Consider the following 20548-nt stretch of genomic DNA (forward strand, 5'->3'; position numbering starts at 1 on the left):
CGCGGGCCTGTTTCCTGCAGGTACTTTGAGGGCGGCGTCTCGTCTGTCTACCTCTGGGATCTGGATCACGGCTTCGCGGGAGTGATCCTCATCAAGAAGGCTGGAGACGGATCAAAGAAGATCAAAGGCTGCTGGGATTCCATCCACGTGGTGGAAGTGCAGGTACGGCCCCAGCAGCTGCGGGCCCAGGGCCTCCTCTGCAGGTGCCCCACCGGGCCGCGCGGCCCCGTTCTCCAGCAGATGCTTCTTGAAGAGGGTGCTGGGGTACTTAAACCCATCAATTCCCGAGACGCCCCAAAGCCATTTGGATGCAGATGAGTCAGGGCGGCATTAGTTGGTGATGGTAAGGTCCCAGAACTGAATCCACATGATTACAGATTTAGTTCTTTTAAAAACCTTTAAGGGTTTTATGAGAAAGGTAATGTTGTGATGTCATAGGAAGGGGCACATTAAGATGACCCTGAACTCAGGGGCCCCCTCAGGCTTTCCCTAGCTTGGGGTTTTCATGAGGCTCTGACCCCTGTCTCATCCCCCAGGAGAAGTCCAGTGGTCGCACTGCCCATTACAAGCTGACCTCCACGGTGATGCTGTGGCTGCAGACCAACAAATCCGGCTCCGGTACCATGAACCTCGGAGGCAGCCTTACCAGACAGGTAGAGTTGCCAGTGCCCACAGAGCTGACTGTGGGGATGAGTGGGCAGTTGTCCCCACCGAGGGGTCCTGGGCCACCGAGGGGTCCTGGGCCACCGAGGGGTCCTGGGCCAGCGTCTGTTCCGGACACGATCTCCCTACAGCGAGTCCCAAGATTCAGTCACGGGAGGTTTTCTTTTTGGGTCAAGGTGTTTGCATTAAAATGCTCCTATGATGTTTGGGACATACTGCTGACAACATTCCAGAATGACTTCTCAGTTGTGACTTAGATTATGTATTAGGACTCTCTGTTACAAATGACAGAAGTAAAACTCTGACTTAAGCAAAAAATTTAAATAGGTCAGCTCACATGACCTTCAGGCTTAGTTGAGCATGGCTGGGTCTGGGACGTGGAGGGTGCTGCGGGGACCCTGTGTCCCTGTGTCCCCTGGGAGGAGAGCTTCTCTTTCAGAATAGGTCTCCTCTCCCTTAGAAACTGTCTCACTGGCCCAGGTATGGTTGCCGGGCCACCACAGAATCTCGCCCTTGAGACTGTGGGGGAGGAACCAGTCTGGCCAGACTCAGGTCATGTGGCTGCCCGTGGTGCTGTAGATGGAGAAGGGGTGTGCTCAGCCGGAGGAAGGTCTGGCTGCTTGTCACAGTGCAGGGAGGACCCGTGTGGGCAGGTGGCAGACATAGGGCGCTGGCGGGAAGGTACCTTCTGCAGAGAGAACTGATGGACAGAATCGTGCAGCTGGAATGGGCAGCGTGGATCGTGACAGCAGAGCCAGAGGGTCGACCCAGACAGTTTGCAACAGGCTGCAGGGGATAGTAGCCACGTCGCCCCAAAGGAGAGAATGGCTGAAATAATAGCTTAACGGCATTCCAAAGGAGTGCCTGCTTTAAACATCTCAGCCGCGTTACTGGCCTCCCCATGCAAGTGCCTGGAAGGGACCAGTAACTGACAAGCGCGACGGCCAGCCTGTTCTCTGCTCGGCTCCGCACCCGTCTCCCCCTGCAGCATCACTCCGGGGAGGGAGCTGAGTGAGGCTCTGAGTGAGGCTCGCTGCGTCCCCCAGGGCAGGCCCCAGCAGGGCGCTATTCAGAGCTCAGAGTGCTCCTGTACCTCGCAAAGGAGAAGTGAGTACATTGGGCCAGAGCAATCCAAAGGCTGCCTGAGTCGAAGGGTCACGTCCCACCTGACAGGACGCCTTCTACCGTGCTCCCTGGATGGGGCGCTTGCCGCTTGGCGAGACAGCTCGTCCCTTTTACTTCAGCCTCTGTGCAGAATGGCAGCTGGAACAGAGCCTGTCCTCCAAAATGTGCCCAGGATGGCTTTGGCTGGCACGGTCTGAGCATGCAGCCACCCACTGGCACCCGCCCCCCATCTCTGTCCCATGACCCCTGAGGGTCCCGGGATTTCCCAATCTGTTCTTATGCAGCCAGTCTTTTTTCAAATGAGGCTTTCCTTTTATCCTCACATTGTGCTGTTTTAGCCACTCTGCTCATGTCGGTTATGTTGAAGCTTGGCTTCAGTGAACCAGGTGTTAGCTGCTGCTTCTGGGTTTGTTACTTGCACATTAACTGCGATGACTCTGTGCCTTACATTAATCAGCTCTGGGCCAGGCTCAGAGCCCTCCGGCGCAGCTCCTTGAGACCTCCTGAGGGAGGTGTCGGTCTGGCAAGTGTTTTTGTTAGGGTGCTTTTCTGTAGGTTGTGCTTATTTAGTCACTCATTTAAAATCCAGTGTTATCATTTATTTTCAACTAAGTGCCCTTTGAGCTCTGGTTGGTCATGGCCTGCCGACTCCCAGCCAACTTCCTGCCTCAGTGGGACCAGCTGCCTGCAGGCTTGGCTGTGGCTTTTTCTTCACACTCCCGTGTTCTGGTACCTCAGGGCTCCTTCTGTGCTGCGAGACACGGTGCTTTGCTCCATCCCCATCTCTGAGGTCGTGCGCTGCCCCATCAGCAGGCCTTGGGCAGGCCAGCTCTCTTTGAGAGAGCTGCCGCTCCGGGGCATCTGTGCCCTGCCCTCCACCGCCTTGCCCAGGGCCAGCACCAGCATTGCCCAGAGGAAGTCAGAAACGCAGAGGCCTTGGGCCCTGCCCAAACTTAAGCAGCATTCTCCAGGCAGTTTATGCACACATTAGATTTTGGCAAGTGCTGCTCTTTTGGCTTCTGTACCCGTGTCCGTTGTGGGGAGGTATGTGGTCCCCATATCCCCACCAGGCACTTCTCAAGACACCAGCGGGGTGTTCCGTAGTTCAGCTTAATTTGGACACTCTGTGGGGACAGCGTCAGATCCCACAGGGTAAGGGCTCCGTTCTGGAGGACTGCACCCCACCCCCCGACACACACACCCCACCCCCCACCCCACCGCACCCCACCCCTTCCTTGGACACCATTACAAGTGCAGATCGTCACCTGTGCTCTCACCTACCAGCCGTGAATCAGAGGTGTCCCCAGTGCCTTCCTCGGGTTCCATTAATTTGCCGGAGAGGCTCACAGAACCCGGGAAGCCCGCTTACTCACTCCCTTAGTGGTTTACGACAGAGGGGGTTACAGGGTATGAGTTCAGAGCCAAACGAAGAGAGGCCGAGCGGGGGGCCAAGCAGAAGGGCCTTTCTCCTCGTGGAGTCGGGGCCCTGAGTGGTGGCATGTGGAGGAGTGTGGCTCCCCAGCCTGGAAGCTCTCTGAACCCCATCTTCGCGGGTTCTGTGGAGACTCTGGTACACAGACACCACGGACTCACTCCCGGGCTGTCGGTGATTGATCCCACCGTGAGCCCCTCTCCGCCCCCTGGAAAGTGGGCGGACTGGAAGGTACTGCCTCCCCTGGAGCGGACTTGTCTCAGCTTCCGCTTCAGACGCTACTTTAAGCANCAAATGAAGAGAGGCAGAGCGGGGGGCCAAGCAGAAGGGCCTTTCTCCTCGTGGAGTCGGGGCCTTGAGTGGTGGCATGTGGAGGAGTGTGGCTCCCCAGCCTGGAAGCTCTCTGAACCCCATCTTCACGGGTTCTGTGGAGACTCTGGTACACAGACACCACGGACTCACTCCCGGGCTGTCGGTGATTGATCCCACCGTGAGCCCCTCTCCGCCCCCTGGAAAGTGGGCGGACTGGAAGGTACTGCCTCCCCTGGAGCGGACTTGTCTCAGCTTCCGCTTCAGACGCTACTTTAAGCATCTAAGCAGGCGGAAGGCCTTGCAGGCGGTGTGCTGGCTGCCTTGTGTAGAGGGCAGAGGGGCCCAGACAAGTGGCCCTTGGCCTCCTGTTCCCAGTCCCCGTTCTGGCGGTTACTACCTTTGTGAGAGTTTCTTTCAACATCCGAGCTTTATGTCAGAGAGGCAATCATTCTACTTTCAATAGCCACTGACAGTGTGTGTGCCAGGAAGCGTGCCTGTAATAACTCAAGTGAATCTATTTTCCTCACAAGAGACTCTCCATGCACCTGCAAAGCCACGCTGTGGGCAGACATGTTGCTGGCCAGCCTGCCTGGGCGCTTACTGGAGCCTCGGTGCAGAACCTCCTGCAGCCTCCTGCACAGGGGCCCCCAGCCTGTGGGCAGGGCTCTTCTCCAGCGTCCCGGAGGCAGAGCCAGTGCTCCCCGGGCAGAGCCCGTTGTTCTGCATGGAAGTGGGCCCTGGCCTTCCAGGAACCCTGGTCCGGAAGTGGCGTCGGGCCCCCAGGCAGCCCGCCTCCCCCACACCCTGCCTCCCCCACACCCTGCCACCTGGAAATGGTGGAAAATCCTCAGTTTGTGTCCGGAGACTGTTTTCTGCATCACTTACTGCTCCGAACTGTTTAGAATTCCACCCAGTTTACGGTGACCTGGACAAATATTTAATCCTCAGTCTTCCTCATAGTGTAAATCAGAGCTGTCAGCCCATGACCAGGGTCTGGGTCCGGCTTGCTGAGAGCAGTGCCTCCTGCCAAGCCAAACAAGGCCTGATGGGTGGCTGTCCTCCGTGCGCCGGGCCAGGGCCGTGGGCCTTGTTTGGCTTGCCTGTGCTCTTGGGCTTTAAGGAGGAAATTCATGCTTCTGTCGTCATCCCAGTGGCCGGTCACATAACTCACCTGAGGTGCATTAGAGCCGGGGCAGGTTTCCAGTGTAAGTAACTGCACAAGGAGGGGCGAGGAGGGAGGGGCGAGGAGGCAGTGCGGGGGTTGGGGGGCGAGTCTGAGTTAGTAGTGCAGCTTCAGAGCAGACGGGAAGTGCGGCTGCGGGCTGCGCCAAGTGCCCCATTTGCACCCTGGAGAAGTGGCAGTGGCTGCCTGGGGTGGGAGGCAAAGGGGTTCCAGGGAAGTTGAGCGAATCAGTGATAAAGCGTGAACGTGCATGGTTGTGCAGGCTGTCTTTTTGGTAAGACTGTAGGCAAGTAGAGTTATCATTCCCACTTAACAGGTGAGGCAACGGGGGTTCAGAGTGGTTAAGCATTTCCCTGTGATTAGCAGGCAGTCAGGATTTAAACCCAGATTTGTCTGCCTAAAAAAAAAGGCCTCTATTTTTCACTCCTTTTTTTAAAGGATTTTATTTACTTTTAGAGACATGGAAGGGAAAGAGGAAGAGAGGGAGAGAAACATCAATGCGTGATTGCCTCTCATGGGACCCCTACTGGGGACCAGGCCCACAACCCAGGCATGTGCCCCGACTGGGAGGCGAACCAGTGACCCTTTGGTTCTCAGGCCTACATTCAATCCCCTGAGCTATACCAGTCAGGGCAATGCTTTTTGTTTTTAATCTGTCCACTGTACTTGGTATTCACTAGATTGCGAAACAAACGTTCACACTGAAGTGCATCGAGCAGTCGGCTCAGTGTGGACAGTCCACTGCCTTGTGGGAGTACAGGGGCATTCTGTTGGCAGCCTCTCGGGCACCCAGCGCAGGCAGCTGTGGTGGCCCCGTGGCCCTGGAAACAGGCACCGAGAGTGGGGCCAGAGCTGTGGCATCCCACGGAGGGCTCTGCCCTCCCTCGGGTTCTCCTGTGGGGAGGAGGTTGACCAGATTCGGCCCAGTCACCACCAGAGGTAGTGGAGTGGTCTGCTCAGATCTGCATCTTCAAACGGTGCTGCTGCTGGCTGGTGCGGAGGCCGTTCGAGTCTCCAGGAAAGGTGGCCAGGGCCTGTGAGGGGGCAGCTTCAGAGGGCTGGAGGGCACTGACCTGTGGCTGGGTGGCCAGGGGGGGAGGCCGTGTCACTCACGAGGCGAAGGCAGGAGGGACAGCGGAGGAGGGGCAGGTCAGGAGCCATTCTGGAGTGAGGGCAGTCCTCACACGGGTTCCCCCACGGAGCTGGCAGTTTCCAGGATCGGCCTTTCCTCTGGCCACCAGGCCTCGTCGCAGCCACACTCTCTCACCTTGTGTGCGGCAGGAGAGACAACACCCCCGAGGCGGAGGGGCCATCAAGTAGCAGCACGGGTGTCACAGCCCCTGGAGCTCCCTGGCTTTCCTCTTCCCATACCCCATCTTGACAGGGGCTGTGGCTAGGTTTGATGGGGGCTTCTCCAGGGTCCCACACTAGCCCAGGCCATCCTGGCCTTGCCCCCGCCCCTCCTTCCTCAATTTAGGTGGTTTATGGGAGTGCAAGTGCGTGTCCTGGAGAGCTGATCTCACCGACTTTGTTTGAATGGTTGGTAAATTCAACGGGACGATTACTGCAGCTGAATTTCACGCCTGGTCGTGCCACACCGCAGCCGGCTCAGACCACGTGTGCCCCGGGCCACGCTCCCTCGGCGTCCTTATCCATCTCCTCCGCTTTGGCCTTTCCTTTCCCCAGCTCCAGCAAAAGATGTCTCAGGGATGTTAGCTGGAAAGCAGAGCAGATAGTGTTCTGGCAAAGCCCTGCAGCTGTGGCAGGAAAGGTGAGCGGCAGGCCTTGGGGAAGCTTGTCATAGCCAGGTGGTACCATCCTTCCAGGCCAGGAGGGCGGAAGGTGCCCTCTGGCAGACCGCCACCCGGCCCCTCCGGGAAGGCTTGTTGCACGCCAAGTACCAACCTGTGGGAAAGGGAGGTGCAGGGAGAGGTCGCTTTGACAGCTGGAGACGTGGGAAAGGAGCAAGACCATAAATCTCTGAGAGATGTTTCCGATCGGAGACAGGCCCTGCAGATGTTCGTTTGATACTTTTCAGATTCTAAATATTTAGAAATGAAGGTGGAATGTTTTGCTGACTGGGGAGGTCGGGTCGTTCGCAAGCTGAGCTCTCCCTGCTCAGCAGGAGGCGCCAGGGTGTGTCTTCACTCGGCAAGGCTCCGGGAAGGGCAGCTGCCCCCACACCGCACAGGAAAATCCTCTCCAACTCGCACTTGGCACCTAGGCAAGGCGCTGTGTTTTACCAGGGGGAGGCTGGAGGTGGAGGGGAGGGGACGTGATAGGGGCTGGGGGGGTGCTTCCTCACGGCGGGGTGGGGGCCCAGCCGCAGCCGCAGCCCAGCTCTCGTGTCCTGGGAGGCAGACGGGTTCAGGGTGCAGCTGCTACAGCAGTAAGGCTTCCAGGGTTGGACAGTCTGGGGCGGAGCGACTGCACACCTGGTCGGGAAGGAAAGCTGGCCTGAGACTGCCTCCCTGCAATGGTCCCAGAGTGACGGTCGACAGGAGAGGAAGGGACCAGAGACCGTAGGGTGCTGGGGGCCAGGGGAGGCGCAGAGGCAAAGATCGACACTGCTTGGAATTTCCGAGTCCTGGTTGGTGGCCTATCTTTGATTTTTCTGGTCAAGGACACAAAGTTAAGCAAGCAGAACAGTCGCCGGCAGAGAGTTTTCAGTCATCCAGACCTTGGGGCAGATCCCGCCATGTGACCTGGACAGGCCCCGCCCCCTCTTCGAGACCCGGCACTTTCCCCATGGAGCCAGTACTGCCTGTTTGGGAAGATTGCTGTGGAACAGAAACAGAACCGGTGTCACACGTGGCTTGTGGCTAATAAGTAACAGCTACTCCTGCTGCCACCGCGGTTCTTGCAAGCAGAGACTTTTCCCTCTTCTAGACTGAGCACAGTTTTAGGCTCAATGAAAACTGCCCAAAACTAGGCAGACTGAGCCTTCCTTGAGGGGCTGCCTGACCTCTGTCCTTGGGCTTGATGGTGTGTCCAGTCTGGGCCTGTGCCCGGCTCCTACCCGGCACAGCTCCGTGACCAGGAAGGCATGTCTAGCTTCTGTCCAAGAGTCAGGACCAGAGAGTCCTGGGAATGAGGCCGCCCTTCTGCCAGGCACCGTTCTGGGCGTTGTGTATTTACTAGCTCATTTAGCGCCAGGCAGAGGCAGGGAAGTGGGGGCCCACACAGGCCTTCCCCCTGGGGCCTCCAGGTGAGGAGCCTTGGAGTGGGGGCTGGCTTCCTTCAGGGCCCCGCCCTTCAGGTTGCACTTGCCCAAGAGTGCAGCACATGGGTGGGAGGTACCGGAGCCGCCCCCCGCGCCCCCCCCCCCCCCCGCCCCCCGNCCCCCCCCCCCCCCCCCCCCCCCGGAAAACCCTGCTGTCCAGATACTAGCCCTCATCTCTCCCACTCCCAGGCATGGAGAGGGGGTGGTGCCTGACTTCAGACTCGGGGGGAATCACCTTGTGGAACATCTGTGTGGCCACAGCACATAAAAACGTTTCCTTCTGGCAGCCACATTCACGAGGATGTAATAATATAAGCATTGCAAAAATAGCTCTACTTTTTGGGGGTCAGCGTTGCCAGAAAGCTGACCCTGACCAGGTGTTGGGGAGTTGGCGGGGTTGTGGAAGCCTGTCTGTGTGCCAAGGCCTCTGCCCCACCCGCCAGCCCACCTTCCTTCCACCCATGGTTCCTGGGGGCCTTTTCCTTGGGTTCAAATTCCCTTTCCCCTGCCCCCCCCCCCCCCCGCAACCTTTTCACCTTTGAGTGTCCAGTGGCTCCAGCCTTTCCTCTCCATTTGGGTTGGTCGTGTGAGTGACTGACCCTGATAGCCCAGAGCCCTTTGCCGGCAGTCCTGGTCTCACTGCACCCTTGGCGCTGGTGTAAATTGGGACCCTCAGGAAACTCTAAGCGTCAACCGCTTCCTGGGGTTGCCAGGAATCGGCCCTTTGCCTGGAGCCGGGGAAGGAGAGACACTGATTTGCAGAGGGACAGAATTCGTCTGGACCACCACCCCCAGGCTCCTCCCTGCCCGGAAGAGCCGCTCTCAGAGCAGCCCTCAGTCTGGTTGGGACCCAGTTCCCTGCGAGGGAGGGGACACACAGCCAAGGACATCAGCGTCCAAAAATCCATTTTAAAAATGGGTAGACAGGGCTCCATTCCTCCTCCTCCGAGTGTGCTCCTGACCCCGTTCCACGTGTATGTACGCCGCATGTATGTACACCGCATGTACGTACGCCAGTTGTCTTGGCACAGCATTTTGCTGAGGACAGAGAACGTTCTGGCGAACACCAGGCTCTGCCCAGGCTGGGGCGCCTGTTAGACCTGCAGAGTGGGGGGTGGCTACCACTTTCACGTTTATGAGCACTCTGACTTCTCCTGTCTTGTGGGACCCTTGGCGGCTCTGAACATTCACATTCCCCAGAAGCACCTGGGACAGCCCAGGGCCCAGTGCTGGGGCAGAGGGGCCGGCCGGCCTGGCCTTCCCGCCCTGTTGTCCACCTGACCACTCTTCACCGAGACAGCGTCGCTGGAGCCAGACCTCACTGTGCGGCACAGATGAGGCTCGTAGTCGCCGAAGAGCCTGGTGGGGGCGCAGGTTCTAGGCTGTCCCTCTGCCCTTCCTATAGTGTGTGTGGCAGGCTGTAGGAAGCGCCTTGCTTCTCCTCTGGTGCTTCCCGTGAGCTGGGCCGCACTGCTGTGGGGACAGCTGCCTGTCATGGGCGGCTCTGTCATCCTGTGAGTGACTGTCCCTCGTGGCCCTTGGCAGTGGCGTGGGTTGGAGCGGCACCCCGCCCACCACTAGGATCTCGCGAGTCCCCTCCCATCGCGAAGTGTGCCCGGTTCTTTTCTCATTTCTTGGGGTCAGGGTGTTCAGACCTTTTAAGCAGGTGGGCTCCCGACTTGTATGTGGCCTTCCGAGAGCCCAGCGTCTCAAACAGAATGCAGCCCTGCAGAAGTCGCTGGGCCAGGACAGAGCAGAAGGGACCGTGGCTTCCTGAGCGCGTTGAGGCACCTCGAAGCTGCAGCTTCTGACCTGGCACCAGTCGTCGATGCACCTAAAGGCACAGATGGCTGTTGTAGCGACCACAGCAGAGTCTTGTCAAGCTTGAAATAGGCTGGAAACCGCGAGTCTCTTCACAGGGCGTACCCCTCATTTTGTGGTCCGTGAGATTAACATTTGAGCCCAAGCGTCTGGTCTGCACTTGCCCAGGTACGTGTGAGCGGCACACTGAGGAAGAAAGAGCGAGGTCCTTGGGGTCTGACGCTGCTGGATCTGGGCGTATCTTGATGTCTTTGAGCCTCAGTATCCTTGGGTTTAGAAGAGGTTTTTGTGAGGACGGAGTGGAATAAGGTGGCTGCCACCTGGGAAGCCCCCCATGTGTGGCAGCTGCTGTGTGTGGGAGCTGGTCCTGTTTCTGGGTTCCGGAGTAACCTGATCATCGCAATGCCTGATGCCATTGGCAGGACGTCGACGCGCCCTCTCAGCTGTGCCTTCCTTTAAATCCCAGACGCACAGGTTGGCCTGGGCCAGGTGGAGAGTCTTGCAGGGTGCCACAGAGGCCACCTTGGGAGCAGGGACTCATCTGAGTGGTCATCGTGCAGCCCAGCACCTGGCCACTGCTGCAGCGTGTCCGATGGGGACCTGGCAGAGCGCTGCGGTTTTCCAGCCCAGCGTCCCCCTCAGAGTGGGAAGTTGGAGGCTCTGGGACGGGGCTTGTTCGCAGCGAGCCCGTGGTGACCCCTGGGATGTCTGTTCTAGAGTGCGCCAACAGGTGGTTTTCAAGAGTCCCATCAAAACGTGTTTGGGTCAGTGTCGAACTGGCCATCCTCCTTCGGTTACGAGTGTGGGCTTGGCCTCTGCCCTCTCCAGTGTGCTGGCCCCTGGGAAGTGCTCTGCAGTGTTTCAAGGGTCACTGTATCCCTGGATCAGCTTTGTCTGACCTTGAAGGAAAGGCCACACGGATGGGAAGCAGCAGAAGCCTCCGCCTTCGGAGCACACACGCCACTCCACACACACCACACATGTGCACACATCTGCCTGCTGCTTCTAGTTCCGAGGGTTGTTAGCCACCCTGCCTTTTTCTCTGCTTTTTCGCTAGTCGAACTCATTTTGAGCTGTAGCCTTCCTGATGCTGTCCTTGTGTTTCCTTCTGTTTCCTGCGGACCCATTTCAGCTACAGGGGTGGTGGTAGCTACGTCTTCTTACTGTCAGTCGAGTAACAGTGAGCTTGACGTGTGAGGCTTGAAACCAGTAAATTTCTCCTTAAGGAGTGTGTAGCCTGGGGAGGGAAGTAAACCTGGGCCGTGGGAAGAGAGCGGGAGGAAGCCCGCAGTTCCCGGTGCGAGCTCACAGCAGGACCCTTGCTTCCTCCCTCCTGCCTGCCTCCTGCCGCTCCACTCCCAGTTTGATCGCTGGGCCAGAATGGACCCTGCCTGAGACTCGAATTGTGGGCTCCCACCTCCCTCACACCCGCCTCCATGGTGTCCCCGGAATGTACCTTCGGGATCTGGGTGGAGGTTCTCTTGCTCGAGTCTCCCACATCGCGCAGCCTCGTGGGACAGGAAGAACGCAGGCTCTGAAGTGAGAGAAGGCTGGACCCAGTCTCTGCCCTGACTACCCCGGGGCGTTGGGCAGGCCACCTGGTCTACGAGCCCAGGACTCTGCTGTCGCCCAGGGCCGTTGGCCCCTTTCCCCGTAACTGGTCCTACCGTTACAGTCTGGGCGCGGAGAGCCTGCGCCTGCCTGCGAACAGTGGGATGAAGGTGGGCTGAGCGGTCTCCTCGGACCCGTTGCCTGGTGAGGGGTTCCCTTTGCCCACCCGCTGTGGGCTTGATGGGTGTCTGTTCTACCCAGGGCAGCACGGGACCGTCCCTGGGATTGGGGGACTCGGGGCTTCTGCTGACTGGGCTCTTCGTGACCTGAAACTGGGGTCCTGTTGTGCTCGGCCCCCCTACTGGGGAAGTGGCCTTGCACCACCTGCAGCTGGCTGTGGAGCTGCCAGTGACAGTGACAGGCTCTCTGCTGTTGGCCAAGGTGGCTGTTCGCAGGGAGGGCTTGGCTCCAACTCAGAGGGATGTCTGTGTGTGTTGCAGATGGAGAAAGACGAAACTGTGAGCGACAGCTCGCCGCACATAGCCAACATCGGGCGCCTGGTAGAGGTGAGTGGGCCACCCCCCCCCGGGCGCTGGGTCACCCCGGCCGTGGGTGGTTCTGCTGCAGCGATGCTGTGCCCAGAGACTGTGTCCCAGTGTGCTGGCTGCCTCCCTTCTTCCAGTTCCCCAGCAGCCTGGGGTGCAGCTCTCATGTTTTGTCCTGGCATCGTGTATTTCTGAGCCTTCTGATCTGGGTGCAAGCAGGGCACAGCTCTGGGACGTCCCCTCCATCATCCCTAAACACTTGCTCCTGGAAGGCTCTGCTCCAGAAACCCAGAGCCCTCTCTCTCCCATCTCCATGCTACTCCAATGAAGGGGGGCTGCTCTCCGGTTTCCCAGGGTTGCTCTCAACATGGGTGGAGGGCTGGGGGTGGTGATGTGGTGTAGGCCAGCTCCCAGGGCCAGCCAGTGCCTACCAGCGCTCAGGCTCCAGCCTGCTTTTGTGTTTGTGGACCTGAAAGCCAGCCTTGGGGAGGGGAGCGGGGGGGGGGGGGGGGGGGGGGGGGAGGTGCCCCTGAGGANGGGGGCTCATGCACCCAGGTCTCATGCAGCCATGCGCTGCCCCCCTGTGGTTGCTTCGGGAACTGCAGGGATGAGCTGGTGGAGAGAGTGGACCTCAGGACTCCTTGCTGTTTGCTATCACCTGTGACCCCTACCTCTCCACCCCCAGGATATGGAGAACAAAATCAGAAGTACACTGAATGAGATCTACTTTGGGAAAACAAAGGACATCGTCAATGGACTGAGGTAATGTACCCCAGAGTACAAGCTTTGAAAATCAAAAAGATACGGATTTGAATCCTCGGTCTACTGCTTACTAGCTGTAGGGCCTTTCCCCGTGATCCACCCTTGTTTGTGGACTGGGGCTACAGTCCCTGCCGGATAGGACTGCTGTGCAGACTCTGGTGAAGCCGCTCGCACTCTCAGACGCTGGTTCCTGCCTCCTATGGGAGGCATTCCCCTTAACCACCTTTGATGCCTTTGTCCCTGGGGTCAGTCCCCAGGGTTCAGTCTCATCTAAAGAACCTGCCCAGCCCCTTTGTCTCTGGGGTCTGAGGGGGCCTCCAGACCAGGCCTTCAAACATGCAAGAGAGTGCAGACCATGGCCACCTCTGGTTGGCTGGGCTTCGGGCTGCAGGGAACTCTCACAGAAACAGCCGCTTCACCCTGCTGCTTCCTGGAGAGGGTCCCCTGCCCCTCTGATGTCCTCTACCAGGGCTCTGCTGGCTGTGGCCAGGGTTCTGAGCTTCCCATCCTGGGCCCTGGGTTCTGCAGTGTCCAGTGTCTGCCGAGTGAAGGCTTGCGGGCTCTCTGCGGTCCATGGTGGCAGAGCAAGTGGCCTTGGCCCTGCTCAGGGCAGGAGAGGCCTTGGAGTCAGGAGGCCGGGAGCTCACACCTGCCCTGTCACCCTGAGCTGCGTGACCGTGGATGAGCCGCTCCTCTTGGGGCCCCGTCCAGTGAGGGAGGCGGGGCTGCTGGAAGGTCTGGAGGAGACAGGGTCTGCAGCCTGCGGCCCAGCACGCCGTGTGAGTCCAAGGGCTCCCGCTCCTCCCTGCTTCCAGCCCTGAGATCCCCGCTGCAGGTGCAGGTCTCTCCCTTTGGGCCAGAGGAGCAGGTGAGAAGCAGCTCTGGTGGCGGCCTTGGCTTGTGAATTCGTCCAGGAGACGGATTTTGGTTCTCCTGCTGATACACAGTTGTGACGTAGCGGGGATTCCCCTCTGGCCCCTCATCTTCCTGTTCCCCACCCTGTCTCTGGGGAACTTGGTCTGGTCTCCAGTGAGTCTCTTGCCTCCCTGCCTCCCCGCTGCCTCTGGCAGCACTGCTTTCCTTTGGCTGTGGAGCCCGGGGGCCACTGCCCCATCCACACCAAGCAACCCGGGCAGCGGTGACGGCCGGCCGACTGGTGCAGAGGACCTGTGTGTGGTGGGGGCGAGTCTGGAGGAGCATGACCCCGCTGGCACAGAGCAGCCGAGGCTGTGATGACACTCCTTCTGCCCTGCGTGTCCCCATGCCTCCTCTCAGCGTCTTGCCCACCTGCTCCTGTCTCCGCGTTGTCCTCCCCCCCGCCGCACTCACCTGTGCGTACGTACTCTCTGTAGATCTGTTGACGTAATCCCTGACAACCCCAAGTTTCAGCAGTTGCAGAGGGAGCTTTCCCAGGTGCTGACCCAGCGGCAGATCCACATCCAGCCTGACAATTAGGCCGATCCAGGTACCCTGCGTGAGAGGGCGCGCAGCCTCCCCACTAAACAGGACTCACCAACCTGCCGAGCCCCCGCCGGTTCGGCTGCTGCCGCGTGGACACTTAAACCACCACTAACCCCTTGTTCATTCACGGCTGCGAGCAGCCACATTAACGTGTAGACTTGGCCCCCACGGCACGTGGACCTGTGTTGCGTGTGCGGTGTGTTTGTGTTGTTCTACGGGTGGGGATTGGGGGTGGTGGAGGGGTGGCTCGGGCTCAGGCTCAGGCTCAGGCTCTGGCTCCTGTAGGAGCCCGGGCCAGGGATCAAGCCCTGCTTGGAGCTGGCACCTCTTGTGTGCTCCGCTGTGATGGCCACAGTGCCCGGGTCTGTGTCCTCCTGCCTGCTGCTCCCCCATGCGCTTCGAGACAGCCTCCCCAAATCTGCTCTGTGGGCGGCCAGGCCCTCCCCAGCTTTCCCACCAAGGGTCCTGGAAGCCAAATGAGCCCCTTGCAGAGGGACACGGCTGTCCGGGCTGGCTGATTTGGAAGGGGTGTGTTACCCTGAGTCCGAGCATGGAGCACAGAGTCGGGGCTGCAGCCCCCCTGGCTGGCCTGGTGCGCCCCTCCCACAGTACACTGTGGCTGTGCTCCTCGACACCCTGCACGAGTGGGAAGGAAAGCAGCCTTGCTTGTTGGTGATGGCCGGGAACCGTGGCTTGAGCTTGTGACAAATGGGAATGCCCTGGAGAGGAGGAGGGGCTGGTTTTCACTTGCGCTTTGAAACCCAGCCAGGCAGGCCGCAGGGGCTCAGTCCCGGGGCTGGGGACCAGACACTGAGGGTTCAGAAGAGGTTCGGTGGGATTTACGGGGTGGGGTGCAGAAGGGCCCTTATGTGACCAGGCGGAGCCACTCCCCTGTGTCTGTGTCTGAGGGATGTGAGCACGTGGGTCCGGGCCGTGTACACACCAGCTCCAGGCCCAAGGCCGCCGTCGGCCCCCAGCCTTGTGCTGGGCCATGGTGGTCCTGCCGCAGCATTGGGAGAGACACTAGGTGTCCCGTGGTGCAGTTTCCTCCCCACCGTCAGCTTCCAGGGTGGGTCTGGAGTGTTGTGCGTCTTTGGCCTGGACATCCCGTGGCCGCCCACTGCAGGCTTCCCAGCACAGAAGGCCCGGGCAGCAGCGGGCAGCCTGGCACCCAGCCTGTCTCGGCGTGGCGGGCCCTCCTGCCCACACTGAGCTGGTGCTCCTGCCAGGTGTTGTGCTCCTGCCAGGTGTTGTCGAGGTGCTTGGCGATAACCGTCTCAAGCTCTGTCCCCCGAGTGAGTGCCTCGCTCCTCATACCTGCAGCCACCCAAGCCTGACCTGTCTCTAACCTGATTCTAACGCTGGTTCTAACTCAAGAACTTCTCCCTCGAGGGGGATGGGGGTCTGGCCTGGAAAGCTGGCCACGCTGCAGGCTGGGGGTTCGGCCGCCACACCCTCCCGCCCGTCCTGTGAACAGCCCGCGGTGGGCCGGCCGAGCCTGCAGCCCGACCCTTCTTTGTCGGCACAGACTGGGGCCGTCCAGGGCAAGTGGCCAGCCCCAGACGGCGGCTGCTCATGGCGCGTCTCCAGTTGGGCAGAGGTTCTTTCAGCGCCTTGCCCGTGCTCCTCCCTCTCTTGCCGCTTGGAGGCTGCTGTGCTGACGGTTCCAGGGTGCAGTACCCAGCGTTCAGCTGGGGCGGCTGCCGTCTCTCCTGAGTCCTGCTCCGTCTCACTTCACCCTCTCTTAGCACTTGAGTGTCTGTTTTTAAAGATTTTACTTACTATATTTTTGGACCATAAGACGCACCTTTTGCCCTCAAATTTGGTAGGAAAGGGGGGGTGAATCGTACAGTCCGAATGTAGCTTACCTGGCTTGCTGTTGTGGGGGGAGGGGCAGCCTACATTATTTATGTTATTAAATATTTTACCACACTTTTTGCTTCAAAATTTTTTTTCTATTTTCCTCCTCTAAAACTTAGGTATGTCTTCTGGTCCAGTGCATCTTACCGTCTCCCAAAATTCAGTGTTTATTGTTAGAGGAAGGGAGGGAGAAAGAAGAGAGAAAAATATCAATGTGTGGTTGCTTATTGTGGGGACCTGGCCCACAACCCAGACGTGTGCCCCAACTGGGAATTGAACCAGCGACCCTTTGGTTCACAGGCTGGCACTCGGTCCGCTGAGCCACACCTGCCAGGGCAGCACTTGGGATTTTTTTCCATTCCCTCCTTCCCATTCTTCTCTATGGTTGGTGGGTGTAAAACTCAAGGTTCCCAGGGAATACGCTGTCCTGAGCATGTCCACAGCATTCCTGAGACGCAGCTTCTACCCTTTCTGCTTCAAAACTGTTAAAGTTTATAAATGAAACTGTTAGTAAGTTCTTGATTAAGCAACATGTTGGGCAAATTTGATGATCGATCGGGTCATTGGCCCAGTTTCCTTGTCTATACATTGGGAATAATAATATCAAGTCCCCTCCGGATGCTTGTGAGCGTTGCATGAGAGCTGAGTGTGAAAAGCACTGTGCAAGTCGTGGGGCCTCTGCAGAGGTTACTCGTTGGCCCTGCCGAGTGGCGTGAATGCTGGGCGTAACTGCGCTGACGTTAACTTCCCCCTCAAATCCAGGACTTAAGAGCTGGGACCCAGGGCCACTTACTGTGGTTCCATGCTGGCTCTTGGAACCCAGGCGCAGGGAGTTTCTTGGTCAGGCTAACTGGAGCGTCATGGCAAAAGCCTAAAAGTACTTGTCCTTCGTGTTGTGCCCTGGCCTGGGGCCTGTGTTTCCGGTGTCCAGGTGTGCAGGGTCTTCACGGCCCGGGTCTGCCTCTCAGCCCCTGCCCTGAGTTGGCAGCTGGGCTGAAGCTGTCCTGGGACCTGTACCCAGAGGAGTGGACTAGGATTCTTGAGGGCTGTGGCCGGGTGCCCCCCGCTGCGGTGCCCACTGCACTGCTCCCACTGGGGGAGCACTGAGAACGCTGCTGCCAGCCCCCGCCCCAGGAGGTCACGCTCTGGTGGCCGAGTTTGGCAGCCAGGCCCCAGTGCAGTGGCCTGGCCCCTGGCTGCCACACCTCCCCTGAGAAGCCTGCTCATGATAGTCCTTTTCCTCCCCCGCAGGTCTGTGCAGACGTTTGCAGACAAATCCAAACAAGAAGCTCTTAAGAACGACCTGGTGGAGGCGCTGAAGAGAAAGCAGCAATGTTAAACCCGTGCTTCAGCTGCCGGGCCCGCCATGCCCTCGATAGGTTCCTTTCTTAGAAAACTCACTTTCTGCTCCCTGCCCCGTCCCTTCCCTCCCCGACAGGTCACACCACAACCTGCGTCACCGACCTGCACAGCGCCATCACACCCTGAGAATAAAGCCGCTAACACCCTCCTTCGTCTCCAAGGCCTGCTTCCCACCACGTTCTGCTCTCAGACTCCATGTTTCATAGAGACCGTGTGCGTTTTGTTTGCCCCGCCCCCGTTTACAGGCATCAGATACACTGTCTGCCTCCCCTTCCTCCTGCCTTTTTGTTACATTGGTGTAAAAAATGTAAAACAAAAAAATTTTATGAAATAACTGTGGTGTGTGAAAGATAGAAGAAAAACTGGAAATCTGATTCCACGTGTGTTTGGGAGTTGCTTGGGGTGGGGGTGGGGGGCAGGGGACAGCTCTGGGAGACAGGAGAGGTGGCCCTCAGCACTGTCCCGCACAGCCTGGCCCCTGCCCCGCGGAGGCCATGTCAGGGGGCGGGGGCGGGGCCTGCTGACCGGTCTGCTCTTCTGGCCTGGTGCTTTTCTGTCAATTTTTATGGAATGCAAAAGGAGTTTTTGTTTTATTTTGTTTTTTTGTAAAGCTTAAAAAAATCTACATCTTATACTTGAGCTTCCATACTTAAAAAAAAAGGAAAAAGAGAAAAAAAGAAATAAAAAGAAACTGGGACCCAGTTAGCACTGGCCTTGTGGTCTTTCTCACTCGCCTCCATCTCCAGGCGCTGGTGGCCTTCGTCCTGTGACCGGCTGCAGGCAGGCAGGCGTGTGTAGCGGGCTTCGGGCCTCGGCAGGGTGGTGGGCGGAGGGAGGGGCTGGTCGTGGAGTGGGAAAGATGGGCGTCTTCGCAGAGCCCCGCCCCCTCCCGCCCCCCGGAGCTGCCGCTGCTCCCAGCCCCACCATGGAGGTGCCAGCGCCCCTGCCCTGCAGCCTGGGCCACTGTAAGTCGCACCAGCCGTGAAGTGTGAGGTCCTGGCCCCTCGTCTCTCTCCTCCCAGCTCTGCCCCCTGCTTCCCTTCCATCGCAGTGAACACCTGCTGGCAAGGCCCGCTCGCCTGGGGCCTCCTGTCACCACGGCGCCCAGGGATGGGAGGAAGATTCCCAGTGCACCTGCGGCCTCGCTCGGGGCCCCCCCGCCTGACTGGCCCATCTGGTTCAATGTGCCGGGATCTTCGACATCTCCGACCCCAACTCCTTGGTCCCAGCTTCTCACCGCTTGGTCTAACAAAGTTCCAGATGGGGCACGTCTTTATTGAGATAGAAACCACTGCACCGAGTTCCCTTTCAGTGCTGGGGGTGGGGTGGGGGGAGATGAGGGCTGGAGAGAAGGCGGGCCCTGGCCAGGTTTGACTCTGCATGTGGGACCCTGGGATGGGGAGCGGGCCCAAAGGCATTTCCTTACGTGGACAACGGGTGACAGCTCCGTGGAGTTGCGTGAGCAGAGTGCAGGGCACACAGAAGGCGCTGAGTAAACAGTTCTTCCCTTTACTTAGGTTTTGGATCATGGGACCAAAAACAACACTGGAAACCCAGAAATTGTGACTGGGATGTACGCCAGGCCTGATCTTACCCCGCCGTCTAGAATCCTCCCCGGGTGCATCGCTGCTCTTGTTCTGGTGCTGTCAGGCGGCTATAGGTGGGAGCAGTGGGCTCGGACAGCGGCTTCTCAGGTGAGGGGCGGCTGGAAGCAAGTGGCGAAAGGGCCCCCTCACAGCCACTCCTTTGCCTGCACCAAGGCAAGCACAGTGCCCGCAGGCCCCCTGGGGCGTTCCCGAGGCCGGAGGGGAGACTGAGGAAACGGCTCGAGGAGCCCTGGACTGGCCCTCCGGGTCCCGGGGCTGCAGCCTGCCTGACGCTCACCGGGTGCCCTTCTCCCGGTGGCCTGTGGGCCCTGAAGGGGCTGCAGGAGGGAGGGAACCTGTGCTGAGCACCTCCTTGGGCCGGTCGGTGGGCCTAGGCATCAGCGTCGGCCTTGAACTCTCCCCAAAAAGCCAAGGAGACATGCGTGTCCTCCATCCCACGGTAAGCAGGGGCGAAGGGACAATCTTCCTGGCAAGTGCTTGTTTGTCAGCCTCTATAGCCAAGTCTTTTCAAACTTAATATAAGAAAGTATGTCTCGGACTTCCGCCAAGATGGAGGCATAGGTGGAAACACTGTGCCTTCTCCCAAAACCAAGTTTGAATACAACAAAGGTTTGGAGAACAAAGACGCAGCCAAAGAACAGAAAATTGAATTATACGGAAGTCCGACAACCACTAACCGTTCAACGGGGACCGTAAGAGGGGCGGAGCCAGCAGCGGAGCAGGGTCGGGCAGGACAGATCCCCCGACCTAGGCACACAGGCAGCCCGGACCCAGTCAGGGTGCGGGGCAGACTGACCGCAGTCGCACATTCACGCACAGTGAGATGGACCACGCAGGCCCCAGGGGGTGAGGGCTGACGGCGCTGGCACACTCGAGTGCAGTGGGACGAAATGCGTGGGCGCAGTGATGGTGGCAGCTGCGGCACCTGTGGGGGCCACGGCGGGAGGTGGCAGACGGGACGCCATTGTTCCTCTTTGACCCCGCCCCCACATACAGCGTCACAACCCAGTGACTGAGTTGCCCTGCTCTGGTGAAAACCTAGGGCTCCAATCCTGCTATGGAACAGGAACGAACAGCCCGAAAGATGGCGCAAGAAGAACTCAAAGTCCCAGAGCCAATAACTCTCAGCAACTGAGAAATTGCCAGCCTCTCAGAAGCACAATTCAAAACACTGTTTATCAGGATGCTCACAGAATTGGTAGAGTACAGTCACAAATTAGAGGAACATATGAAGGCTAAACTAATTGAAATGAAGGGAGATGTCCAGGAAACCAATAGCGATGGAAAGGAAACTGGGACTCAAATCAGTGGAATGGACGAGAAGGAAGAACGAAACATCCGACCAGAAAGGAATGAAGAAATGAGAATTCAAAAAAATGAGGAGAGGCTTAGGAATCTCCAGGACATCTTTAAACGTTTCAACATCCGGATTATAGGGGTACCAGAAGGGGAAAAGAAACAGCCACGAGTGGAAAACTTATTTGAACAAATAATAAAGGAGAACTTCCCCAGTCTGGCAAAGGAAATAGACTTCCAGGAAATCCAGGAAGCTCAGAGAGTGCCAAAGAAGTTGGACCCAAGAAGGAACACACCAAGGCACATCATAATTACATTAGCCAAGACCAAAATGAAGGAGAGAAT

General features: G+C 58.5%; 1 protein-coding gene across 2 annotated transcripts in view; it reads left to right on the forward strand.

Annotated features, from left to right (window-relative positions):
* Positions 1-17998, forward strand: part of CAPZB (capping actin protein of muscle Z-line subunit beta) — a 126286-nt gene extending 108288 nt beyond the window's left edge. For both annotated transcript variants that reach the window (XM_037032984.1, XM_037032986.1), the window contains 5 exons: positions 21-162; positions 537-653; positions 11811-11876; positions 12541-12617; positions 17190-17998. In XM_037032984.1, the coding sequence (XP_036888879.1) occupies positions 21-162; positions 537-653; positions 11811-11876; positions 12541-12617; positions 17190-17277 (490 nt within the window). In that variant the 3' untranslated portion in view covers positions 17278-17998. The remainder of the gene's footprint in view (positions 1-20; positions 163-536; positions 654-11810; positions 11877-12540; positions 12618-17189) is intronic.
* The last annotated feature ends 2550 nt before the right edge of the window (positions 17999-20548 follow it).

Source organism: Sturnira hondurensis, unplaced genomic scaffold (assembly GCF_014824575.4).
Source record: "Sturnira hondurensis isolate 20B ecotype Veracruz unplaced genomic scaffold, ASM1482457v3 Scaffold0021555, whole genome shotgun sequence".
Lineage (NCBI taxonomy): Eukaryota > Metazoa > Chordata > Mammalia > Chiroptera > Phyllostomidae > Sturnira > Sturnira hondurensis.